Below are 23416 nucleotides of genomic sequence, written 5' to 3'. Positions count from 1 at the left end.
TGATCTTTTCTAAGTAAACATGCACATCAACTGAAGTATTAAAGAGAACTCTAATGTCAGGTTTCGCTTCAGAGGTCTTGTAAATATGGTTCTCTTACATCAAGTCGTATGTTTATCCGAATGCTAGAACATATCCGTATTCAAATAGATCTATTTGTAACTGTGTGTGTGTGTGTGTGTGTGTGTATTTTAAAAACAGATCGTGTTGTGCTTGAGTGAGCATTTCTTTTTTGGGGGTCTCTCCTCTACCGTTGCTCTTTTCGATAGTTTCCAACAACCAAAAATAAAAGACAAATCGCTTTCTGGTTCTCTTTGCCGCAGCTAGTCAAAGTGATTCAGTTGCATGAGGAGCGCGCGGTTACGTGCAACTCTGCTACAAATCGGTTGCACTTCAATCGGGTTCTTAACTTGTATTTTTCGAAAGGAACCGCAAAATCCACAAATATGATAGTCTAGTGAATCGCGTAGTTAGCTTCCAATTGTCTTGTGTTTTTTTTAGTTTAGTCAAGTGCATTGTCAAACGGCATCTGTTCAAAATTTACGTAAATCTTTATACTCCCAACATAACCTCGTTGTTTTTGTGTGTTTAAATTGAAAACAAATAAACCCGAAATAGACAAAAAAAAAGTATTTTGTGGCAGACAACTATCAACATCATGTATGAGTGTAATTGACAGTGGCAAATGTCTCAGAATTGGGCCACTGATAATGACCGAATTGGCCAAGTTGAGTGCATGAAGAGCAGCAACAGACAAAATGAATCTCTATACAATATACGACTGGGTATGTATGAGCTAAAGCTATAGTATCTGCCATCCACATACACAGAGAGAAAAGTTCAAGCTGTATGTACTAAAATATTGTTCTTAAAAAAGAAAAACATTTTGGTTGATTTATTTCAAATCAAAACAAATAAATTAGGGTGATTCGAAGGCCTAACTTACTACTCATTAATTAGTATTTTGTTTGTACATTCAAAAAAAAAAATATAATGGCAAAAAATAAAATCTTTACTTTTCAAATCACCCACCTACATTCTTCATAGAGGAATACTTTAAAACAATTACTTTAATATTAAATAAACTACAAAAACGAGAATGAAAATGAAGAGCTTGGCAAAAAAACTTATTTTCAAAAAAATCTGAATAAATTAAATCTAGAATTAAATACTAGATTTATAGCTTGGGACCTTTGACTGTTTTTCTGTTTATTTTATGATGAATATTTTCGAAATTCTTATTTAATGATGATATTTACTACAGAAATTCTTCTACATTTTATAATCAGCAATGAAATCTATGAGGGAATGTAATTATTATAATTATTAGTACATATGTTAAACAAAATACATTTAAGCAATTATAGCTTTAAGTCAGATATTTTTCTAACAGAATTCAATGGGTTTAAAAATTGGAGACCCTATAATTATATTTCAATAAGAATATACAAAAGTCGAATAATAAAATAAAATAAGTAATCTGAGTACAATCATAATAGACAGTACACAAATTCGCTGAATTTGTCGGCAACAAATTCAACTTGCTATCAACATTGTAGATCATCATATTTCTCGCTGTGTTCGTTTATGCTTGTCTTTATCGCACGTGTTGGTAATAGAAGCCAAATGGAAATTAAAGGCGCCTTTGACCTTTAGCCCGCTCCAACTGTTCGGGCAGTCAGCCAAGGTGCTGTGGACCCTCCACGAAAAAATAAACAAAATTCAAAAAGTGCGCGCCTTATCTGCAGGGCGCAAGCATTAAGCAGGCAGGCAACAGCATGTTGTTGATTTGGATGCCAACCAACATGTTGCCCACAAAACGTAGAACGATTTACGACTTGCGTTCCACACACAAAATAACACACACACACACACATACAGGCAGAGACACACAACGGCACACAAACACACAGTGATTTTGTTTATAAATAAGAAAAGAAATTGGGAGCGCATTCGGTGCACGGAACCGCTTGGAACCATTGCAAAAATATTGTGTGTTTGGTTCTCGCTCAGCTCATTTGCCCGCTGACTATCGCTCTCTTTGGCCGTTTTCTTTTGATTTCTGCGGGATTGACAGACTGCTGCTGATGTTTGATTTTTTTTTTTTTTTTTTGAATTTGGGAGTCCGCGTAGTCAATGCCTGCACCGGTTGGCCGTGTGTTGTGAGCGCGGCATTTTATTTATAACATAACTTGCACTGCAGGCGGTCGACGTCGGTCGCAAACTGTAAAATTGAGAGATAAATAAAAAACGTCGAGTCAAGTCGAGCGAGTGTTGTGTGTGTGATTTAAAAAAGTTGTATAAATGCAATGAAAAAAGTGTAATGCATAATTACATCAATAGAAAGTGAGAGCAAAAGTGCAACAACTGTGCGACCTTAACCATGGGCAAGACACAAGTGAGTACGATTTGGAATTGTTTAGAGGAAGTTGTCACCCAAAAGTATAGAGGAAGTTAGAGGCAGACAATTAATGATCTGCTCGAGTGGTGACATAAAACCCTTTTATGAGCTAACGCCAGCCTTCGATACGTTTGAATTCCATTCGATTATGGTGTCGTGTCAATTTACGCAATATTTCATTTGGCTAAATCAAATGCCATCGATGATGTGGTCTAGGTGGGTGTGCCCCAAAGCGGAGACTTCCTCGCATATGCGTTCTTATTATTACGATTTTTGCTGCTAAAATTCAGTCGACATCAATGCCCTCAAATGTGTGTCACACCCAAGAAACCAACCAGCAACAACAACAACAACAACAGAAATTGGTTGAAGCGCAACACTCGTAGGTGCAGGAATTATGTATGTCGGAAGAGCGGCGGTGAAAGACACGCAGCGAAAACAGAAAACTTTTATCGGGAACTACTTGAGTTGCCATGACGATGTCAAATATTGTTATCCCGATACGGCTAAAAAGGACTCGTGCCGTTGCGAGTTCGCTTTTGCCTGACAAGTTCAAGGACGTTCAAATTTAACTCGAGTAGAGTTCGCAAAGTGCCAGAGCCCGTCTCTGACCTACATGTCGTATGCGCAATGCTCAACTATGCATCTCTCTCAATAAACATACTATAGACAGATCGCAGCAACAATGCACTCAATTAATGTCAATATAATGCATACGTTGAGTTCATTTCGTAAACTAATTGAATTTCCAGCCAGCCAGAAGTCTCGAGTGGCATTCTGGAGGCAGGGAAATAGAGAGAAATCTGTCGAGTGGACGACACCGTTTTAATTAGTGGCGTTGCCAGGCATTTTGTATAAAAATAAACTCTAATAAGTTGCAGGCAGTGATCGCTATGCGCTATGCGATCAACGATACGCCCGCCAGGTTATTACAAAATCTCGCAAACGTTTCTAATTATAAAAGGGTGCGCAGGCAACTTGATGCTCGAGTTCGACCAGCTGCAATCCATCAAATTGCGCCTCACGGTGATTCAGACAACGACGTGGGCACACGATGCTCTAATAATCACTTGAGCTACATGGGTCAATTGGTTGAAGCCCACAGCACGATTGCCTAATCAATGATGATGATGATGATGATCTGTGTGCTGTGCTGTTTATGCAGCCTGTTTACCCACATCTCTCTTTGCGTTGGGGGCAAGTTTAATGTGCCGCATAACCCCATAATCCTGAAAATGCGTGCGCCAACAACGTTGTCTTCGTCTTCGCCTCCGTCTCCGTTGTCTTTGTCGCATTGTTTGGCGTTGACAATGAGGTGACATCATTACGAAATGAAATGAAAATCGAAATGAATTTATGGCGTTGTGTCTTCTTCTGTCGTGCCCACAGAAGCGTGCCAGCCAACTCGGTCAGCCGCACAGGCAGATGCATACTTTACATAAGTTGATGTGCGAATTCAATTCATTCAACGCACCTTATAACACTACTATATTTTACACTAGAATCGTGCTCTTTGTATTGTTGCACTTGCAGTTGGAATTATGTTTTAAGCTTTTAGTATTTAGGAAATACAACAACCTATCTAATATTAAAACAAAATGAATATATATTTACTTCGCCAATTTTCAGATTTCTTTTAATATGTTTAAAAATATAAAAACCTCAAAAAATGTTCTGGGTTTTGTCAAAGTTCTCATAGTTTTATATGAGGCGTATTCTTAGGCCAACAGTTAGAAGTTTTCTCAATTAAAATTCATCCGAAATTTGAATATTCTCACATTTAGGACTAAAGTTTTTGTTTTAATTGACTGTGAGATACCCTTAACCTATTTTGGATAAGAGAAAAAAAGTAAATCCTAAAAATAATATATTAAAGACTATATTTGATATGCTGATATAATACTACTTACAAAATATACTATAGAGTACTAAACATACCAAAGCAATTAAGACCCTATTACAGTGGGTGTTTTTGCCATACAAAAGTATTTCTTAAATAACTTTTAATTCTATATCGTTTGGGATGTTGACCCTGATCAAGAATATATGTATATTCTTTATGGGGTTGGAGATGACTTCTGCTGCCTGGCGCCATACATGTCCTCCAGGCACAAAGTTATAATACCCTTCTACCCTATAAATAGCGGGTATAAAAATGAGTCTAAAAGATGTTTCCTAGTTTAAAAAGATAATATGAGTTGAATGAAGCCAAGTCGCTAAATGAAATGCATAGATGAAATAACGTTTACAGAGTAGAAATTCATTTTATTTACTTCTTAATTGAATAGTCTATATGCGTATACAAAATAAAACCACAGACACAAAAAAAAAACCTTGTAATTTAAATGTAAATACAAATTTCCTTATTGATTTTCATTTTGAACAAAAGTAAATTCTTAAAGCATTTGCAATTTCCGCTACTGCATTTATTGATACCAGATTTCTTATAATCAAATTCATTGCAGATTACATCATTGCTACGCACTCGCAGTGGCAGCGCCTTCTACAAAGCAATCGAGGCGCCAGAACAGGCGGAGGAGGAAGATCCCGAAGCAGCCACAACAGCAATCACAGCTGGTTTAGCTGCCCATCGTTGCAGCGCGCAACATGTTGAGGTCGAGTTCATACCAACATTAGATTTCGTATTCCAAAAAGCGCCGTCAGCAGCAGCAACAGCAGCGAGCACAAGCGACGAGCAATCGCAACATGTTGCCGCTGAGACATCAGCAACATGCGATGATAATGTTGACACCAGCAATGATGATGATGATAACGCCTCGACGCACACGTACATAATCTCGCGAAGCAGCTTTACAGCAATAACAACAAGTGGAAGTGGCACAATCTCGAGCAGCACACCATACGCGGTAACATCAACTGACACCGCAGAGTTGCTGCGGCAACAGAATCAACTCAGTCTCACCGAGGACGAGGAGACAATCTCGTCGTTTAGCATTGAGCCACCGACTAGTTCCATGACCATTGACATGGCGGAGCCACAACAGACGAGAACAACAGCAACCACAACAACCACGACGACGAGAAGTGAGGCAACGAGCAGTGGCGATGTGTTGGCTGCCAATACCACAACAACAACGACCACGACGAGCAGCAGCATAGAGGAAGACATTGAGGAGGCGATTGATTTGAGTGAAGTGGAGGAAGAGCTGCTGCAGTCCAACATTGAATCGCTGTCGGGGGCAGCGAAGCCATCGCAACAAAGTGCCAAAGTGGATGAGAGCGAGAGTGAGGAGGCGGAACAGTTTCGCATTGATGATGCACAGCTCTCGGGTGGACAGTTGGTACAGCACTTCCTTGTGGATGACGACGAAAGTGACGAGTTAGATGTGGAGCCAAAGGAACACACAGTGCATTCTGAGGAGCATGAAGAGCAGTTGGGCGATGAAGAGGAACAGGAAGATGAGGAGGATGAGGATGAAGATGACGATGACTTTGACATAAGTTTGCCTTTGGAGCAGCGCAAAGTGGTGCACTCGCGACACGAGGACAACCTGGAGTTGCCAGCTGGCGAGGCAGACGCAAGTCTTAGCAATCAAAGCACCACCGATGATGTGTCCGACTTTGGCGATGAGCCGCAGCATGCAACTGCCACAGAGACGGAAGAGCAGCTGGCCAGCGAGAGTGTGGCACAGACAGCCAACTCGCAGGAGCCGGAAGAGCAGTCAAAGCTGGAGCCAAGTGAGCTGGAGCAACAGGAAACAGAGCAGCAACCAAGTGAAGCGCAACTGGAGCCAGATCAAAGTGAGCAAGATGCTCACAGCGAACAAGATCATTCGCTAGAAGAAATCATGGCCACAAACGAATCTGTGGAAATCACCTACGATCCCGAGGAAGCCGCTGTCAGCAGTTCCATGCGTTCTACATCTCCTAATATTGGCATGGTAACCGATCTGGATGTTGTGGAAGAGGAAGAGGTGAAAATGTTGCAGTTGCCACAATTGAAGAGGCCGCAAATCATCGAACGCAAGCATGCAACAATGCTGGAAACGTTGCAGCTGCAGCCAGAGCAACCATTAGAGTTGACTATCCTAGAGATAGACGAGGACGACGAAGATGCTGCCGAGGAATGTTCGCTGCAGCTGATGAAGCTGCGCTTGATGGCCATGCATCAGCAGACGCTGGCCGAGAGTGCGGGCAAAACATCGCCCACCGAATCAGCCAATTCCAATGAGAATCCCGCCAGCGGCGAACTGAAGCAAATGGAGCGAGTCGCGCTGCCCGAGTTCAGCAAGGATGTGCTTGAGGATATTACGGAGGAGAGCGAACGTCAGCTGTCGCTCAGCACCGTCGAGGAGCCGCAGTCGTTGTCGATGGAGGAGTCCAAGACGTTGCTCGCTGGCAAACCTGGCAGCAGCTCCAGTGTGGTCAGTCTCAATATGCTGAAGCAGCTGGAGGCGAAGGTGCACGATCTATACACGCAGCTAGAGACAAAAGACAGCTGCCTAAACTCGCTGAATTTACAGCTGGAGGCCGCACGTCGCGAATCCAATACGGGAGGTTCTGTGTCGGCGCGTGACAGCAGCTCGTTGGTCACCAATTCAACGGAGTATCGCACATTTCAGGATGAGTTTGGAGCACCCGTAAGTTTATTTAAGAATAAGATTCATTTATTTTCACAACTAAATCTCAAACGTATTTGCAGACTCTTGATATCTATGTGGAGCTGTCGCGACGCGATGAAATCATTGCCAAGCTCACCGAATCCTTGCAGCATTCGCTGAATGTGCGTGGCCAGCTGCAGACGGATGCAGAGCGTCTGGGCGGCGAGGTGCAGACGCTGCGCAAGCAACTCCACGAGGCCATCGACACGGTGAAGCGTACAAGTGGCGCCTGGCAAGATCCGGACCATGTGCAACGCATCTCGGAGATATCCATGGATCTGATTAGCGAAAGCGATGATGATTTCGATCGCAATTATCTAAATGAGCACGAAGAGCGTGCATCACGCAGCTCCAGAGAGCGACAGCTGTCGGTGCCACGACAGTCCACGTCAGTCGAAGATCTGGGCGTGCAGCTCTTGGCACCCGAGTGGCCAACTGCCTTCAGCAAGCAGATCGAACAGTTCCAAAAGTGTCTGCTACCCGGCGAAATGCGTCCATTCCTGATGGTGCAGCGCAAGTTCGATGACTTCCTGTCGCAGCAGTTGCTGCAGTGTCGCGAGCAATCGGAGAAGGAGCATAAACTCAATCGGGATCGATGGGAGAGCGAGAAACTTCTTAGCGAACAGACCCAACAGGCAGCGCACACCAAGGAAATGGAGGAACTCCGTAAATACTTCGAACATCGCTGTGCAGATCTCGAAAAACAGTTCTCCGATGATGTGTTCTCGCACAAGTCGCAGCATTTGGGTGGCGACAGTTCATCTGAGTGCTCGGAGGTGGAGCAGCTGCCCGAGGGAGTGGCGTCCAAGGAGCCTTCGCCACGCAAGCGCAAACGCGCTGAACTGCTGTTGAGTCCCAGTCATCGACAGCTGACGCCTAGCGGTGTCGAGTCCCTAGAGATTGCAAAGGATAGCAAAGATCATGTAAGTAAACATAGTTTAAAAGTATATTTTTTTTAGCAGAAATTATTGATTATTACTGTAATGTGTAATCGGATTAATGCAAGTCAATAATAATATCGAGAATAATTATCAGTTTTGCAAACTGTCAAGCAATAAATTGACATTGAAATCGATTAAAAACATGGAAAAGTTTCATGTTAACTATTTGCCAAATACCAAAAATATAATTACATTAAATATTTAAATATATTTTATCAATTCTAAGCAGTGAAAACTACTTAAACAAATTTAAATACCTTTTAATGGATATTAAAAATATTTGCCAATCAATCCACAAAATCAAATTTACTTTTGCAAATTGTCAATGAACTTTTATGTCTATATACAAAAAAGCAATTAACAAAATTAATTGCGTTTCATTTGTTTTGTTATTTATTTACTATTAACAACAATATACGACAAATTATGACAACTTAAGCTAGCAACTAAACAATAAACTCTTCATTGAATCTATTTGCACTTAAGCAACATTTAACTTATCCAATTAGAACAGGACTATTCAATACTACAATTTTATATTGCATTGAATTATACATCAAAATATAATATTAACCGTATTTCTATATTACAGTCGCGTGAGGTTGCCGATTTAAAGGTGTTCTATCAGACGCACATTCACGAGCTGAAACGCGCCAACGAGGATCAGGTTCGCAAGCTGACCGATCGCCTGCGTTTCTACGAGCGTCGTCAGGCGGATGATGATTACCTGGTAAGCAAGCAATTGATCAGGAGCAAACGTGTTTACTTCGCCTGTTGCATTTGCATTTATTACCTATGCGCGCTTGTGTTGACTAACAGCTAACTCTGTGCATGTTCTCTTTTGTCTTTTATACTTTTATAACCCACCCACAATAAACTTGTTAACCCGCATCGTAACTACTACCTGGCAAACAAAATATTGCAACTAACTCGCACAAACAAACAGTCAACAACACCCAAATCACCGCTTACCTGCCCAGCCAACGAAGAGGAGGCGCCGCCAACGCCTGCCCAGAATCCGAATGCGTCGCTAATCATAATCGACGAGGACGAACTGAATTTGAATAACGAATCGCAAGTGATACAGCGCATCATCGAGGAGTATGAGCGTCGTCTGCAAGAGCAATTGGCGTTGGCACGCCAGGACATTGCCACCGAGCTGGAGCAGCAGATACAGGTGAGGTGTCGTGTGGCATGTGGCAAGTGGCAAGTGCTTGGGTTTGCTGCCGCCTCACGACTAAACAGTTTGCCATTTTGTGACTGCTTCTCTGCGTGCATGCTCTCCTAATTCTATGTTGTGTGATTCACCCAAGCTTCCCCTGTTAATTATTTTTGGTTTTTTGCTTTTGGCGTACTTGTTCAATGAAAACGCTACGTTTTGTGGCACGCACCGTGAGTCTGAAACGTGCGACATTTTGTCAGATTGCCAAAAAAAGAAAAGAAAGTGAAAATGATCTATATATGTGTGTGTGGCCACTTGGTGGGGAATTGAGTTAGCTGCAGCATAGATTCAGCATAGAATTTTGCAATTTCAATTTACGTTGCTATCAACGATTTCGTACTGTACTTTGACTCCCAGCTACATAAGATATTTGAAAGGCCAAAGTCAACGCTCTCAATCGAACGTTGACTTTGTACCGTGCTAAAAGAGATCTCATTTCTGGCATGAAGTGATACTAATTGGCTTCTTTAAAATTAATGAGGCTATTTTAAAATGAAATCTATTTAAGGCATACGATTTTTATGATGGATTCTTGAGGTTAAAGATACCCGAAGCTGAAGTCATAAAAGATACAAATTATGAGATGTAAAATATTCAAGACAAAAGATATTTAAGAAAACATAACTTTTAAATGGCAGAATAGATTAAGACCTTGAAAGTTATATTATTTTTAAACAATAATGGAGGTTTAATTTAAAATGTGTTTTTTAAGGAAATTCTTAGACTAAAGATGCTAAAGTTTTCTACTGAAAAGTGTTATAGGTAGATTATTTTGTAATATTTGAAAAAATATATGTTATATTATAAGACTAAATATGCAGAAGCACTGAAAATAATGTGAGATCGATTTTGAAATATGTAGAAATTTTATATTTTATTTGGACTATTTTAAGATCTCAGATATATATTTTATTTTGGATAAAGGGCACAAGATATTTTTCAAAATATATACTTGATATACTTGAGTACTTATTGTAGCAATTCTGCTTACTTATATTCAGCCAAGGTTGCACATAAGCAAATATTTCTTGTAGCAAACTTTAATGTTGCTCTCAAAAAGTGTCCCACTTAAATATGCTGTAATATGTACTATGCACATGCTACATAAATAATAGCTACATACATATATTAACAAAAATATGTATGTACAAATATACTATACGTATGTTTTGTCTGTTTGCCAACAAATTTTAGCAGACATTCTGCTGTTGGGTTTATTTGCTTTGTTGCTTGACAATTTGCGTGCTTTCTTTTGGTTTTCAGACTGGGGCAGATTTGTGTATATATATATATATTCTATACACAGACACACACACAGCTAAACGCATGTGCTTGGCCAATATAGTGACGTTGTTTTGAGCAGACAAAACATGTGCTCCAATTCATAAACAAACTGTTTCATAAAATTGAAGATAGGCTCAAGTTAATTAAGTCAGACCGGAAGCGCAGGCAACGTTCTCAGTTTGGTATATTTGGAAGTGTGGACAAACGAGTGGAGCTCGCACCCAGGCTTATTACTCTCAAACACACACAAACACATGCGAGTGCTAACATACTTAAGTGCAATAACAATGTGCAGGGGACGCTATCGCACTCCCGCTCACTGTCCGAAATTAACGAACATAAATTTGAATTAATCTTTACACGCACACAACTACAAAGGCGTTGGCAAGCAGTGCAATTGGCACTGCTTTGCCTACACGCGAGTGCGTGCACTCTCGTTGTCTCTCTTTCACTCTCCCGACCCAAACGCGCAGACGTTCGTTGCTTAAATTGCCTGCACACCCGAGGAGTCTGCTCAGTCTTTTCCGTTACTTCAAGTCGTGCGCGTGCCATGAGCGGCGTCGTTAGTGCCGAATTTAAGATACAAATATATATGTATGTGTGAATAAATATACATGACTACGTATAAAAACACATGTGCGTTCAAGAGACATTTAAACGAATAATGTGCAAAGAAAACAGTGCGGAAGAGAAAGAGAAAATACATAAATCAACGATTGCAAATAAATTGAGTGGCTATTATGAATATCAAGTGAAACTGTCATAGACAACAAAGATTCATGTCTATATGTATAACAAAACATTAATTTGTGTGTGAATTTGCGCGCATTTCAACCGAAAACAAAAGAATTTAACGGTCAGTGCGCGTCTGAATGATAAACAAATATCTTAGCATACGTAAATGCATTTAAAGGGGATTTTTGGATTTGAATATACTACCAAAAAAGTAAGAAATATCTCAAATACACATGTACGCTGTCCCCGAGAAATGTTATTGGAAACGTAAATAGACGAATGACACTTCAATACGTCAAAGTCCCTGAAGCATACTCTAAACAAACTTGGGACAATTTGTGTTTCAAAACTAGAAAAGTCGTTGCCCTTTTCCAAAACCATAAACACTACGATTCCTGCGGCATTCATTCCCTCCCATCCCCATCCCATCCCGTTCCATTCGAAACATGTGATGTTATTTTTGTGTAAGGCGCAAAATTCTGTAGAGCTGTTTGCCGCCTATTTTGGAAACTTGGTCTATTTTAATACTACGTCACTTTGCTTCACTACTGTGGCTTGTGTAGTTCTTTGTGCACTTACGGGTTGCATTCGGTTGATACTGATATCGTTTTTCACATCACATTGCATTTATTATAGTACATTCCTGACATGTCTTCCATTCATGTGCATTTTAAAACTCATTCCCGGTGGTTGGGATATTCCAAAATAATCTGGGAGAATTTAATGAGCCGAATAAAGAATTTTAAAAATGTTAAATCAAGAAATGGGAATGATCTTTAAAATATACAATAAATTTCTTATAAATACTTCTTAAATTTGTTTGATTAATTTGAATATAAAGCGTTAAGCTATTGTATAGAAACAACTAAAGATTGTGACATGGAATGCGTACATTAAACAAAAAATGTTTTAATCTTAATCAAGCAGAGTTCCCAAAAAAATTGAATTCAGCTGCTCTCCACAACTCAACTAAAAATATAAATTTATGTGTATTTCTGTCGCATACATTATGCAATCTGTTAGACGCAAAAAATGCAATATGCAAAATGCATGTGACGAAAATAAAATGATGTGTTTACTTGCAACGCAGGGAAAACCGACAGCCGACATAGTCATCATACGTACTTTCAATATAAATATATAGATAGAGAGAGAGAATCTCTTTGTCTCTCAGCCTCTCTTGCGTTCATTAAGAGGAACTTTAGATTATATTTACGCACAAACAGCGGTCAGTGAAATGACGGTTGGAAAAGCAATAATCAGTTTGAGTCGCGACCCCGGCGTCAGAGATAACGCAGCAATTGCTATACAGCTGTTTCAAAAATAAATATAGTAAAAAACATTGGCCCCTTCTTGTTGCAAGCAAACTTTTGCATGAGATGCGGAGCTCACACTCTCGATCTCTCTTCGAAGTGGCACGTTTATTAAGATTTATGTGCAACACTCTTGCCCGGTTGCATGCAACGCTGAAGATGAGCGCATTTTGGTTTCTATAAACAAATAAAGGGCGGGCCGTGTCGACGATTTCCTTTTCGCTTGTCAAGCAGATGTCAGAGAGCTTCAGAACAATTTTCCCGGCATAAACATGTAAATATTTTCCCTAAATGTGGGTGATAAACAATCAATATTTATAGCTCGATTCGCCTTAAAGGGTGCGAGCTTTTTTTGTTTTGACCATTTCATGGAATCAAAATCCGGCTGCATTCGTCTGTTGCAACAGCTTTTTACAGCTTACGATGGACTTTGTTTATGCATCAGTCTGCAGCTAATCATTTTCTTGCGTTTGTGCTTTCAGAATTTGCTGTCGGAAAGTCCAGTGGACGATCACAACTGGCCAAAGGAGCTGATATTGCTGCGAGAGAAGTTTACAGCAAAGAGTCAATTGGAGATAACACAACTGAACATCAAACATGCTGAAGAGGTAAGTTTTTGATTCCCAATTTATGCTAGCGAGCAACAGTAACATGATTTAACTTCCTTCTACAGATGTCACGGATGAAGCTGGAATACGAAAAACAACTCAGCCGCAAGACCAAGCGGCACCTCACCTTCGATTCTGGTCGTGACTTGGAGAACATCATCAACGAGCGCGATGGCTTGCGGGAGTTGTCAAAGAGTTTCCGCAGTGTGCTCTGCCGTTTGGCCAAGTGCGTGGCCAACTGCGAGGATGATTTGAATGCCACACTCTCCGAGGAAGTGCAGCGCATTCTAGCGCAAAGTCGTAATCAAGAGGGTGGCGAGGATTTGGAGCAAACACTCAGCAGTTCACTGCTGCAGGGTTCGCTTAATGCCACAAAACAGTTGCGACTCGTGCCTGATGTGCACAGTCTGCTGGAAGTTGTAGAGGATCCCAGTCTTGTGCAATTCATCGACAACAAAAGTCCAGACGATAATAACGATGACTTTGACTTGGGCGATTGCTTGGAACGCTTAAAATCCGAGGCTGCATATTTGCTGCAACTATCTGAGGATCTCGATAAACATGCCAATGAATCGGGTGATCCATTGGATGAGCCAGAGAAACAGGAGCACGAAGTGTGCTGCGAAGCTGAAAATGGTTTGAAGACAACAGCGCCATTGCCGGCAGCACAACAACAACTGTTGCACAAGCTGCTGCGCACCAATTCCTTGAATGATCAGCATCTTGGCGTGGCTCATCAGCGCAAGACCGCTCAAGGTGTGCTGCCCAGCAAGCCACTTTGTTCGCTGCCCATTGATCTGCAGCAGAATTCGGGCAATGCCTCCGAATTAAGCTTCCAGCTGGTGGAGTTGAAGAATCGCCTCATCAAATCGGAAACAGATCGCCAAAAGTTGCAACAACAGCTCACGCACACCATTGATCGCAATGCAGAACTAGGCGAGGAACTGCAAGCTCTACGTGATCAGCTGTCGCAGCTCAACTCACTGAATCACACAGATTATGCCGAGGGTTATGGGCTGGGTGATATGAACATTCATCAATCCCAGGACCAGACATCCGCCAGCTTTGCTCAGCTTCAGGAGCGAGCGCGTCATTTGCTAACTTCACCAACGAAGCAGTCAGCACAAGACCCGGGTAATGCCACCGTTGCATTGTTGCAGATGATTGAGGACTTTTGCCGTGAGGGTGACAAAGTGGTTGAGTCCGGCAAGAAGGATCGCAAGGATCTGCAGTCTCAGGTGAGTAATAAGCTAGAGCTACGTAATCATATCGAAACCCCTTCCCCAAATACACTTGTGTGCTAAACGCATGTTCACTCACACAAAACCTAAAACCCAAGCTAAAGATCCCGTCTAGTTGTAAGCCAAAGTTTGAAGTTGGTTCATTACCTTCCCCTACCTATAATATACATACATATATAGATTGACACCGCTGACAAACAGCTAAAGGCAACGCGGTTGTTCCTGGAAGAACAGGCTGCCGAACGCGAGCAGGAACGCGAGGAGTTTCAGCGTGAGATCGAGCGGCTAAAAATTCAGCTACGCGAAAAGGAAAAAGAGCGCAGCTCCTTTGCCAATGCCTCCGAGGAGGTGAGTGACCAAGTTCAGTCAGAAACTTTCATTGGTCTTACTATCGTACTTCTACTTTTTGATTTGGGATTCGTTTGTTTTCGTTTGGTTTCTTGTCTTTCCTTTGGTTATCTTTACTTTCCTTTCGTTTGTGGATTGGTTTTTCTTGTTCTGGTCTGGCTTTGTTTCTAGACTAAGTATCTTCTTTTTTTTTAACTTAAATTGGAGTACATGAATCTTGGTTATATGCGAATTACAAAAATTTCACCTAAATGTGTTACCAAATTTTTATTTAACTGATTGTTGGCTGAGTAAATAACTTTTAATTTAATTAAAGGAAAAAAATCAATTATGAACTACTTTTCTTGCATTTCCCATGGAAATGATTATGAAAGTTTCATCGTAAACCTAAATTAAACTTTTATTTTTAGACTTAAGTTATGCAAATTATGCATTCCAATTAAATTCAACATAAAAACTAGTGAAGCATATAACCCATATTCGCAGTACTATTTAAAATAGGTTATTCTACTATTTAAGTTTATGCACGATATGAAATATTAACAAAAATACTTTTTTAATGGCCTGTTTATGAACTGCGCGCATTTTGCACATTTACACTTGCCCTACACAACACACTAATGTTTATTGGCTGAATTGAGTAAATCTTTGACGCACTACATTCTAACTAAGCGAATTGTAAACTTTTGGAAGAGCACCTGTTTAGGCCTTACAAGAAAAGTGTTCTCTCTCGAAACTGGCGCCCCCTTGAGTGTTAATATAGTATAGAAGTATAGTATATATACATACTATATTCAAGGGCAACAGATGAACTCGCAATATACACACAAAACATATATCGAACTGATGTATATGCATATGAGAACAAAGATTTCGTAAGCATGTGCAGACGTATTTATAGCCACCATATTTCGAGGGGCAAAATGCTTCCATTCACTCATGTACACACTTACATACACGTTAATTAACATATATACAAATTGTAAGCTCTATAATAAGTAAATAATCTAACTGTAACTCTCTTGCATGCACTCTGTAATCTAATCTATCCCTGAACAAAATGCACCCGCAATTGACTTTGAAATTGAAATTGAATTGCACCACAAATCACAAAAGTTGAGGGTAGTAAAGGAGAAGCATGTAAGTTGTAACTAACTTGAAACCACGCCCACTCTCACTCGCTCTCTCACACGCCATTGTCATACCCATGTAACTCTTTAATATCTCGTTAATTAATGCTGTGATATTTTCTCCATAGTATGCCCAGCTGGAGTCGCATCTACGTGAAGTCAATCAACAGCTCAGCGAGTCCAACGCAAAGCGCGACAAGTTCGAGGTGGAATTAAAGGCCTCGATAGACAAGATCTTTGTGCTGCGCGAAATCATTTCGGATTTGGAGACTCAGGTGCAGACGAAAGCACTCAATGAGCAGGTGATGGAAGAGAAATCCAAGCAACTGGAGGATTATGTAAAGCTGCAAATGCGCTCCCAGGATGCACTACAACAGGAGGTGCACAGCCTTAAGACCGACATTGGCGAGGGCTACAAATCACGTATACGCCAGCTGGAGGAGAAACTGCAGCAAGGAATGCCCTCTGCAGAGCAGAGTATAGTCCTCAACCAGGTGGCTGAACAACTGCGAGATATTGAAACCACACTCGATCAGAAGACAAAAACCCTCGAGTCCCTGCACAATTCCAACACGGCCTCCAACTCGTGTAGTTTAAGCGCCACAGAGGATGTTTCTGTCCATGGTGGCAGCAAACAACCAACGGCATCTCACACTGCCGAAGGTTCTCCATCGTGTCTCCACTCGCTTACCGTCGAAGGTGTGCAGCGAGTGGCCGAGAAGCTGGACAAGCACACCCGTGTAGAGGAGGCTGCTATCAAACGTATACGTGACCTGGAAATGCAAGTCACTCAGATGCGAACTGGCTGTGTGGTGAGTAGAGAAAAAGCTTTGAAAATGTATGCTTTGATATTGGTTGTTGTTCTCGCTAATGAGTTGAGTTTAATGGCAGCTAGCTGGCATATGGAATTTAGCTAAATATAGATGCCAGCAACATATATCCAGAACAATATGCTAAGCATTGTAGACATTGGATATTTATACATTTTTATTGCCACAACAATGTTAAAAGCTTGTAAGACAATTTGCTGTTTTAACCGACTAACATTGTTCGGTCTTTGTTAAAATATCACGATCAATTAGATGAAGTTCATATTAAAGTTCAATTAATTATAGTAACTGACTATATATGAAGAGAACTATACGTTAATATTGATTATTGCCAACAGCAATGTTTTCAAGCAGCATCCCCACGTAGATACAGTTTTGTTGCTACTGTGCTGTCGCTACAGTTTGCGAGTAACTGTTCCTGTGCACAGTTTTACACGCGATCAGCACTCTTCTAAAAATGATGAATTTCAATTCAAGCGCTGTGCAGCAACACTTGCTCTTCGGTAGCGCTCAGTAGGTTGTTGTTTGTCTCCCGCGACGCACATGAAAGAGTGCACGTTCTACATATTTGAATATAAATATTTATTTTTAATTGTTTAATAAACCGCAATCAAGTGTAGGGTGTGCCGAAAAAGAGATGTTGATGCGCTCCAAAAATGCGCTCAACTTCACCATGGCACCGATTCAAGTGAGAAAGTGAACATTTGAATTAATATTTTCGTCGCTGTTCGACATTGACAAGTGGCTCATAATTGAAACACAATTGGCATGGATGTGTGTATGTTCGTTGTGTATCTGTTGTTTTCATATATTTTGACAAGGCTAGACAAGAGCACTAGCACATCGCATCAAATCCCCCGCAAATTTGTATTCAATTGCAGCGTTTAATGTTTCCCTATATCGTGGGTGTGTGTGTGTTTGTTTGTTTGTTACCTTTAGTGCAAAAAGTTCTTGAATGAGCGTTGGAAAATGGCACAGGCTCAGTCAAAAATAGATGTCCTCGTCATCACTAGCAAGCTCCATTTATTGCCCAGATTGTGCCACAGAAGATGTATCTTGTATCTGTCGCCTCGAAAATAAATCATTTGACGCCCCAGAGGCGCACCTGCTTCAATCAGGCATAATGTGCGCGCACTTGAGTTGTGTATGTTGCGATTTGTTTACAGCTTGCAGCATGCCACAAGCGCCTAATTGAAAGACTAACGCACATAAGTGCAATATATGATGCTACTACTCGACAACGTGTGCCAGAATAAATGTTCTTTGTATGCGGCATCAACTCATCTCTGATGAGACAGCACCCGCATTAAATGCACTTTGTAAACAGTAAGCAGATAATACAGATACATTGTGGCGAGATATATGTATATATTCCATCATCATCAACAACTGTGCCTGCCGCATCATTTCAATGGGCTCAATTTACTTAAATTGAAGTCGCCGGCAAGGGTTGTCGGAGTAGTGAGAGAACTTGTGGGAGATGCAAATGTAAATGTGGAGGGAGTTCAAGAGGGAGTTGCAAATGCAGATGCAGCTATAGAAGCGGTCAATCGGTCGGTCGTTGACTGTTCAGCCAATTTAATTGGTTTTCTACTTGCTTCATATTAGGTAAAAGGGTATAAGAAGTATGTGCAAAAATATTTTTAATCATCCGAAAGAAAGAGTATCTTTATCTGAAGTGCGCAGTGTTTTAGATGCATCGGAGCGATAAAGCATCTTTGTTTTCTTTACAGCATTAAAAAGGCGTTACACATTCGTTTGTCTTATAAACCTATATGTGCATATATACAAGAACGATAAAATTTTTAGATACAAAGTCCAGTTTGTTTTAGCATTTTGTTGTGAGCGTAATTTTAAAGACATAAACATATATTATTCTGAACAATTTGCAAAAGAATCTAATACAATTGAGTTTCAAATTAATTAGGAAATTAAGCTGCGGTTAAGTGGGACAGTCGATCTAATATAACAGTCATACTATTTATAAAAAGATAGCAGACTAAATTCAAATTTTCTAATTTATGTGCCTTTCAGGAATTGCAGCATGAGCGCGACTCGCTGCAGGGGCGCATTGATGAGCAGACGCAACGTATTTCCGCCTTGAACAAGCGGCTGGAGGAGCAACGACAGCGCGCAGAGGAACTGCATCGTGTAGGCACCTCTGATCTGAACACACGTGTTCATGAGCTGCAGTGCGAGTTGCGTGATCTGAATGAGCAATTGACCGCACGGGATAAACAAATGGCCACAATGCAACAGCAGCTGCAGCGCAGCAAGGAGGAAATTGCTCGCCTCGAATCGGATTTGGCACAACGCAGTCAGCCAGATCGCAGTCACATTGAACGTCTGGAGGCAGATGTGCAGCTGAAGAACAACGAACTGCAGAAGCTAAGGGAAAAGATGCGCACCGAAATGGTTAATCGCCTATCGTTGCCCGATCTGATGGACACCATGTTGGCGGACAAAAACGATGAGATTGATCATCTGCAGCAGCAATTGGCGGCCCGGGAACGCGAGCTGCAGGCCGTCAAGGAGATGAGTCAAGTATCCTCGCCCGCAGGCGGTAGACAGGATGCAAGCACCAAGCACAGCGCACGCACACTCAGCGACATTGGCTCGATTACCGAGTTCCCCGAGCCGGAAGTCGATCGTCGTGCCGCAGTGCACAGTCTCAATGCTCCGCTGCAGTTGCCCGAGGACGAGGGCGGTTTCCTGCATCAGACAATGGTAAGTTCAAGAGGTTTTTTTTTGCTACTAAAGAGCTTGCATTAATCGAGCGTGTGTGCTTGCAGGATACCTCCAAGGAAGCTGTCGCCAATCTCACGTACAAGCGCACCGACGACCTAAGTGGTTTTGTGGTGGCACGTCCAGTCAACACCTTTGAGCATCCACACTATTTCCAAGACCCCAATGCTTTGGGTTTAACGGCGCAAAGCAGCAGCGGACGGACGCCTGAATTGGTGCCAAGGCAAATTAATTTCTCGAACCTAACCGAGGATTCCAAGCTGAAGACGCCGGGTCTAATGATGCAGACACCGGACATGCCCAAGGCAGTGGCCTCGCCAGAGCTACAGCAGCTGAGACAGAAACTAAGTGCCTTAGAAAAAGAAAAGCAGCAGCAGAAGAGTGAACTGGAGCGTAATTTAGAACAACTGCAAGCGCAACTTGCACGTGAAAAGGAACAACTGCAACGGCATCAAAAGTTGCTGCGTGATCACGAAGAGAGTGAAGAAAAGTATCGATTACGCATAGATTCGCTGGAGAGCAAGCTGCTGGAATCGGTTGCCCAGGAGGCTGCGGAGCGAGATAATCTGCGCAGGGAAATCAACTGCATCAGTGCAGCGCATGCACAATGTGAGCAGCGGCATCTGGATACGACAGCAGCCCGAAAGCGCGAAGTTGAGACACTCAATGCAGAGATCAAAGCGAAGACGGAGCGTAACAAGGAGTTGGCAGCTCGCTTGCAAGCAACCCAACTACGCAGCGAGGAGCTCCAACAGCAGGTGAATGCATTGGAACGGGAGCTGGAGCGACTAAAGAACAGCGAGCACAGCTCCAAGCAATATTCCGTGGATGAGATTGCACAGCAGGTGGAAAAGGAGCTGAACTACTCGGCACAACTGGACTCTAACATATTAAGAGCCATCGAAAGCGAGGAGGAGAACAATTTGGATAAGAAACTACACCAGAAGGAGGTGCAAACAGATGCTGAGACCTCACCCAATAATGGCAATGGACATGGCACCGATGACGAAAACTTTACCGGCGAACGTGAGCTACTGAATCAACTGGAGGCAGTCAGAGCTCAGTTGCTTGTGGAGCGCGATCAAACCGATAAGTTGAGCAAGGAGTTGCTGGGTGAAAAGCAGCACTCGCAGGAAATTCAAGAACAGGATGTGCTCATCATTGAGGCTATGCGCAAGCGCCTGGAAGCCGTGCTTGATGCCGAGGACGAGTTGCACAAACAGTTGGACATGGAACGTGAACGCTGCGAGCGATTGCAGACGCAGCTAACCGCCATTCAACGTGCCGAGAGTCGGCGCAACAGTCTTATGCTTAAATCCCCCACGGAATCGCCACGCAAATCGCCGCGAGCTGACTTCGAATCCGAACTGTGCGACAGACTGCGCAGCGAACTGAAGCTGTTAACGGCTCAGAATGAGCGCGAACGCGAGAGATCTGCGGATGCTCAAAGGAACAGCGAACGCGAGCGACAGCGCTATGAGAAGGAGCTGCAGGAACGCGTTGCCTATTGCGAACGCCTCAAGCAGGAGATGGAGAAGCTGGCAAGAGACAAAGAATCCGCCGAGCTGGAACTGGAGCATTTCAACGAGCGTCTCACGCTGCAGGCGAATGAAATACAGAGCTTGGAGACGCGAATGGTCACGCTGCAGGAGACGGAGACGCGTCGAGCAACCACACGCTCGCGACAGCATCAGGAACAGGCCAAACTACAGGCCGAGATACATGAGCTGAAATCTAAACTGATAGCAGCCGAAACCACACGCGAGAGTCTCGAGCAGAAGATCAACCAGCTGCGCTTCGATGTGACGCGCTCTGCGCAACGCGAGTCCAAGTTGAGCGAGGCCTTGGCACATGCCAACGATCGCCTGGCGCATAGCACAGAGGACACCGTGCCTGTGCAGTTTATGCAGAAGATGAAGGAGATCAATACGCTGCTGGAGGAGAATACACAAGAGAACCGTCAGATGGCGGAGACGATGCAGTATCTGGTTGGCGAACGCATTGCGCTGCAAAAGAAGTGCGAGGAACTTAGCGCTGGCAACAACAATGGCGGCAACGCTCATGTCACTGAGCTGGAGGAACGCTGTCGGCAGCTGCTTGGTCGCTATCTGCGTGTCGAAAGTCATCGCAAGGCGCTGGTGTATCAGAAGCGTTATCTCAAGCTGACGCTGGAGGGCTACCAGGCGAGTGAGCAGCTAGCGTTGCAGCAACTGGCGGGTGGAACAAAGCTGGCGACGCCTCCCCGCCTCACTAAGAAGAAGCTGTTCAAGTGAGTGAACCAAAATCTGAATATACGTCTTCAGTTTACTAACTCTGCTTTGTTTCGTTGCAGGACTGTTGCCTTGGCCATCATTGCCATACAACGCATCAAGTACATTGGCCGCATTTGGCATACTGGCAAGCGTATTGTCAGCAAATCTGTGTTCACAATCACACAGCAGAGGTAAGGAAGCGAGGAGGAGTTTGCCATCATCGAGTGTGCTAAATGTTTATTGTTCTTCTTGTGTATATATGCATCATATCATCGATATGCCTTAATTGCCTTCATTGTTCTACCCCGTATAGCACTAAGCTGCCGCTAGTGACAGTCAATATGCGAGTTAAGCTGAGCAAAGGCGGCGACTCCGCCAAAAAATAATTGCTCAAAAGGTCTGCCCCACAATACGCATACGTTACGATAATGATAGCACCAAGAAAATATCACAAACTGAACACCCATAAAATTGTTTTGTGCAAACTGATGCAACGTAGTTCGGAATTAGATAGAACTTTTTTCCCACACTCTTTTCATTGGCTCTTTTACACTCTGCACCTTTGCTTTAATCTTATACTGACCGCATTTCCTTTACAGAACTGGACCTGGATCTAATCTGAACGTGCCGACATCACCTTTGCCCGTGGCCAATCAAAACCTCAACATGCCCACCAATCCCAACCTGGTAGGACGTCTTAGTTACGCGCCTCCCTCCCCGTCCCTGGTGCCAGCCGTGAACTTTAGTACTTTGCAGCCCATTGTGTTGGCCCATGACTACAGCTTACAGACGCCAGCGCTGCTCAACAACAATCACATCAACAGCCAGAGCAACAAGCACAACAATAACAACAGCAACCACAACAATATTATCACAAATAACAATAACAACGAGCACGCGCTGCCATCGCTGGCCAGTCTGGACTGGTCGACAGCACAAAAGGCACCAAAGCGCGTGCAATCGCGGCATCATTAACAATACTACTAGTTGCAGCAAGCAAGCTCAAGAAAGAATATTGTATTTGAATTAAATTTAATCAGACGGAAGACAGCAGCCATACATATATGATAGTTAATGTACAAGTACAAGTACGAACCATAAATTAGTGTTAATGTTATATTCCCGCTAATTGTACGTTTTAAGATGTTTTGTAGTCCCAACAACAACTATTTGTACTATAAAATTAGTTAAGCTCAAACCAAAACTATAAACCCCAAACACTTAAATGTAATCTTAATATTATATGTACATGTTTCGCAGCCTTGTAACAATTTAATTTAATCTTGTAGCATAGGACACACCCGGACCTTGTTTCGATCCCAGTATTTATACTTATTATTATTATCTTCTAAAAAAAATACATTATTTGTTAAGCCTTTGATTTGATTAAGTTTGTATAAGAAGCCGCCATGTGTATTACCATAAGTTTGTTTAAATTTTTTTAACACCTATGCGACTGTTTAATTATCTTTTCTTTAAGTTGATTAAAGCCCAATTATGCTCATTACAACTTTTTGATTTAATTTCGTTTAAATTTGTTGACAAGCTGTCGAATCGTGTAAGGGAAAGTGCCTTAATTGTGGGAAGCATTTAATGTTGACTAACGACGAAAGTCCCAATAAAAACACGTTGAAATTTAAATTGAATTACACTCTTCAATATTCCATAATCAACGTAGCGTATGCTTAATATTCCTGCGCTGTCATTATTTTGCAGGCGCGAGGTGAGAGAGGGTGATAAATGGGT

General features: G+C 42.2%; 1 protein-coding gene across 10 annotated transcripts; it reads left to right on the top strand.

Moving 5' to 3' along the window:
* The first annotated feature begins 339 nt into the window (after positions 1-339).
* On the top strand, positions 340-23251 carry LOC132793582 (A-kinase anchor protein 9). 10 transcript variants are annotated; one of them, XM_060803570.1, is made up of 14 exons: positions 340-783; positions 4865-7000; positions 7063-7944; positions 8555-8692; positions 8909-9139; positions 12999-13124; positions 13190-14362; positions 14546-14713; positions 15830-15853; positions 15972-16655; positions 18708-19400; positions 19466-21687; positions 21751-21861; positions 22270-23251. In XM_060803570.1, exons 1-14 carry the CDS (start codon positions 757-759, stop codon positions 22643-22645), a joined length of 8991 nt encoding a protein of 2996 aa, XP_060659553.1. In that variant the 5' UTR covers positions 340-756; the 3' UTR covers positions 22646-23251. The 10 variants fall into 10 exon arrangements, with proteins under 10 accessions (XP_060659553.1, XP_060659556.1, XP_060659558.1 ...); XM_060803571.1 differs by lacking the exon at positions 340-783 and adding an exon at positions 2292-2396 and having other exon boundaries at positions 22270-23249; XM_060803573.1 differs by lacking the exon at positions 14546-14713.
* Positions 23252-23416: the final 165 nt, after the last annotated feature.

The sequence above is a fragment of the Drosophila nasuta genome, chromosome 3 (assembly GCF_023558535.2).
Source record: "Drosophila nasuta strain 15112-1781.00 chromosome 3, ASM2355853v1, whole genome shotgun sequence".
NCBI lineage: Eukaryota > Metazoa > Arthropoda > Insecta > Diptera > Drosophilidae > Drosophila > Drosophila nasuta.
The sequence above is the reverse complement of the archived record's forward strand: the minus strand, read 5'-3'. Positions and strand labels throughout refer to the sequence as shown.

Excerpts from the sequence above, each read along its gene's own strand:
- LOC132793582 (XM_060803570.1), top strand. The coding sequence starts at position 757 with ATGAATCTCTATACAATATACGACTGG. Across the intron at positions 7,001-7,062 it reads AGGATGAGTTTGGAGCACCC|ACTCTTGATATCTATGTGGA; the intron begins GTAAGTTTATTT and ends ACGTATTTGCAG. Across the intron at positions 15,854-15,971 it reads GGGTAGTAAAGGAGAAGCAT|TATGCCCAGCTGGAGTCGCA; the intron begins GTAAGTTGTAAC and ends TTTTCTCCATAG.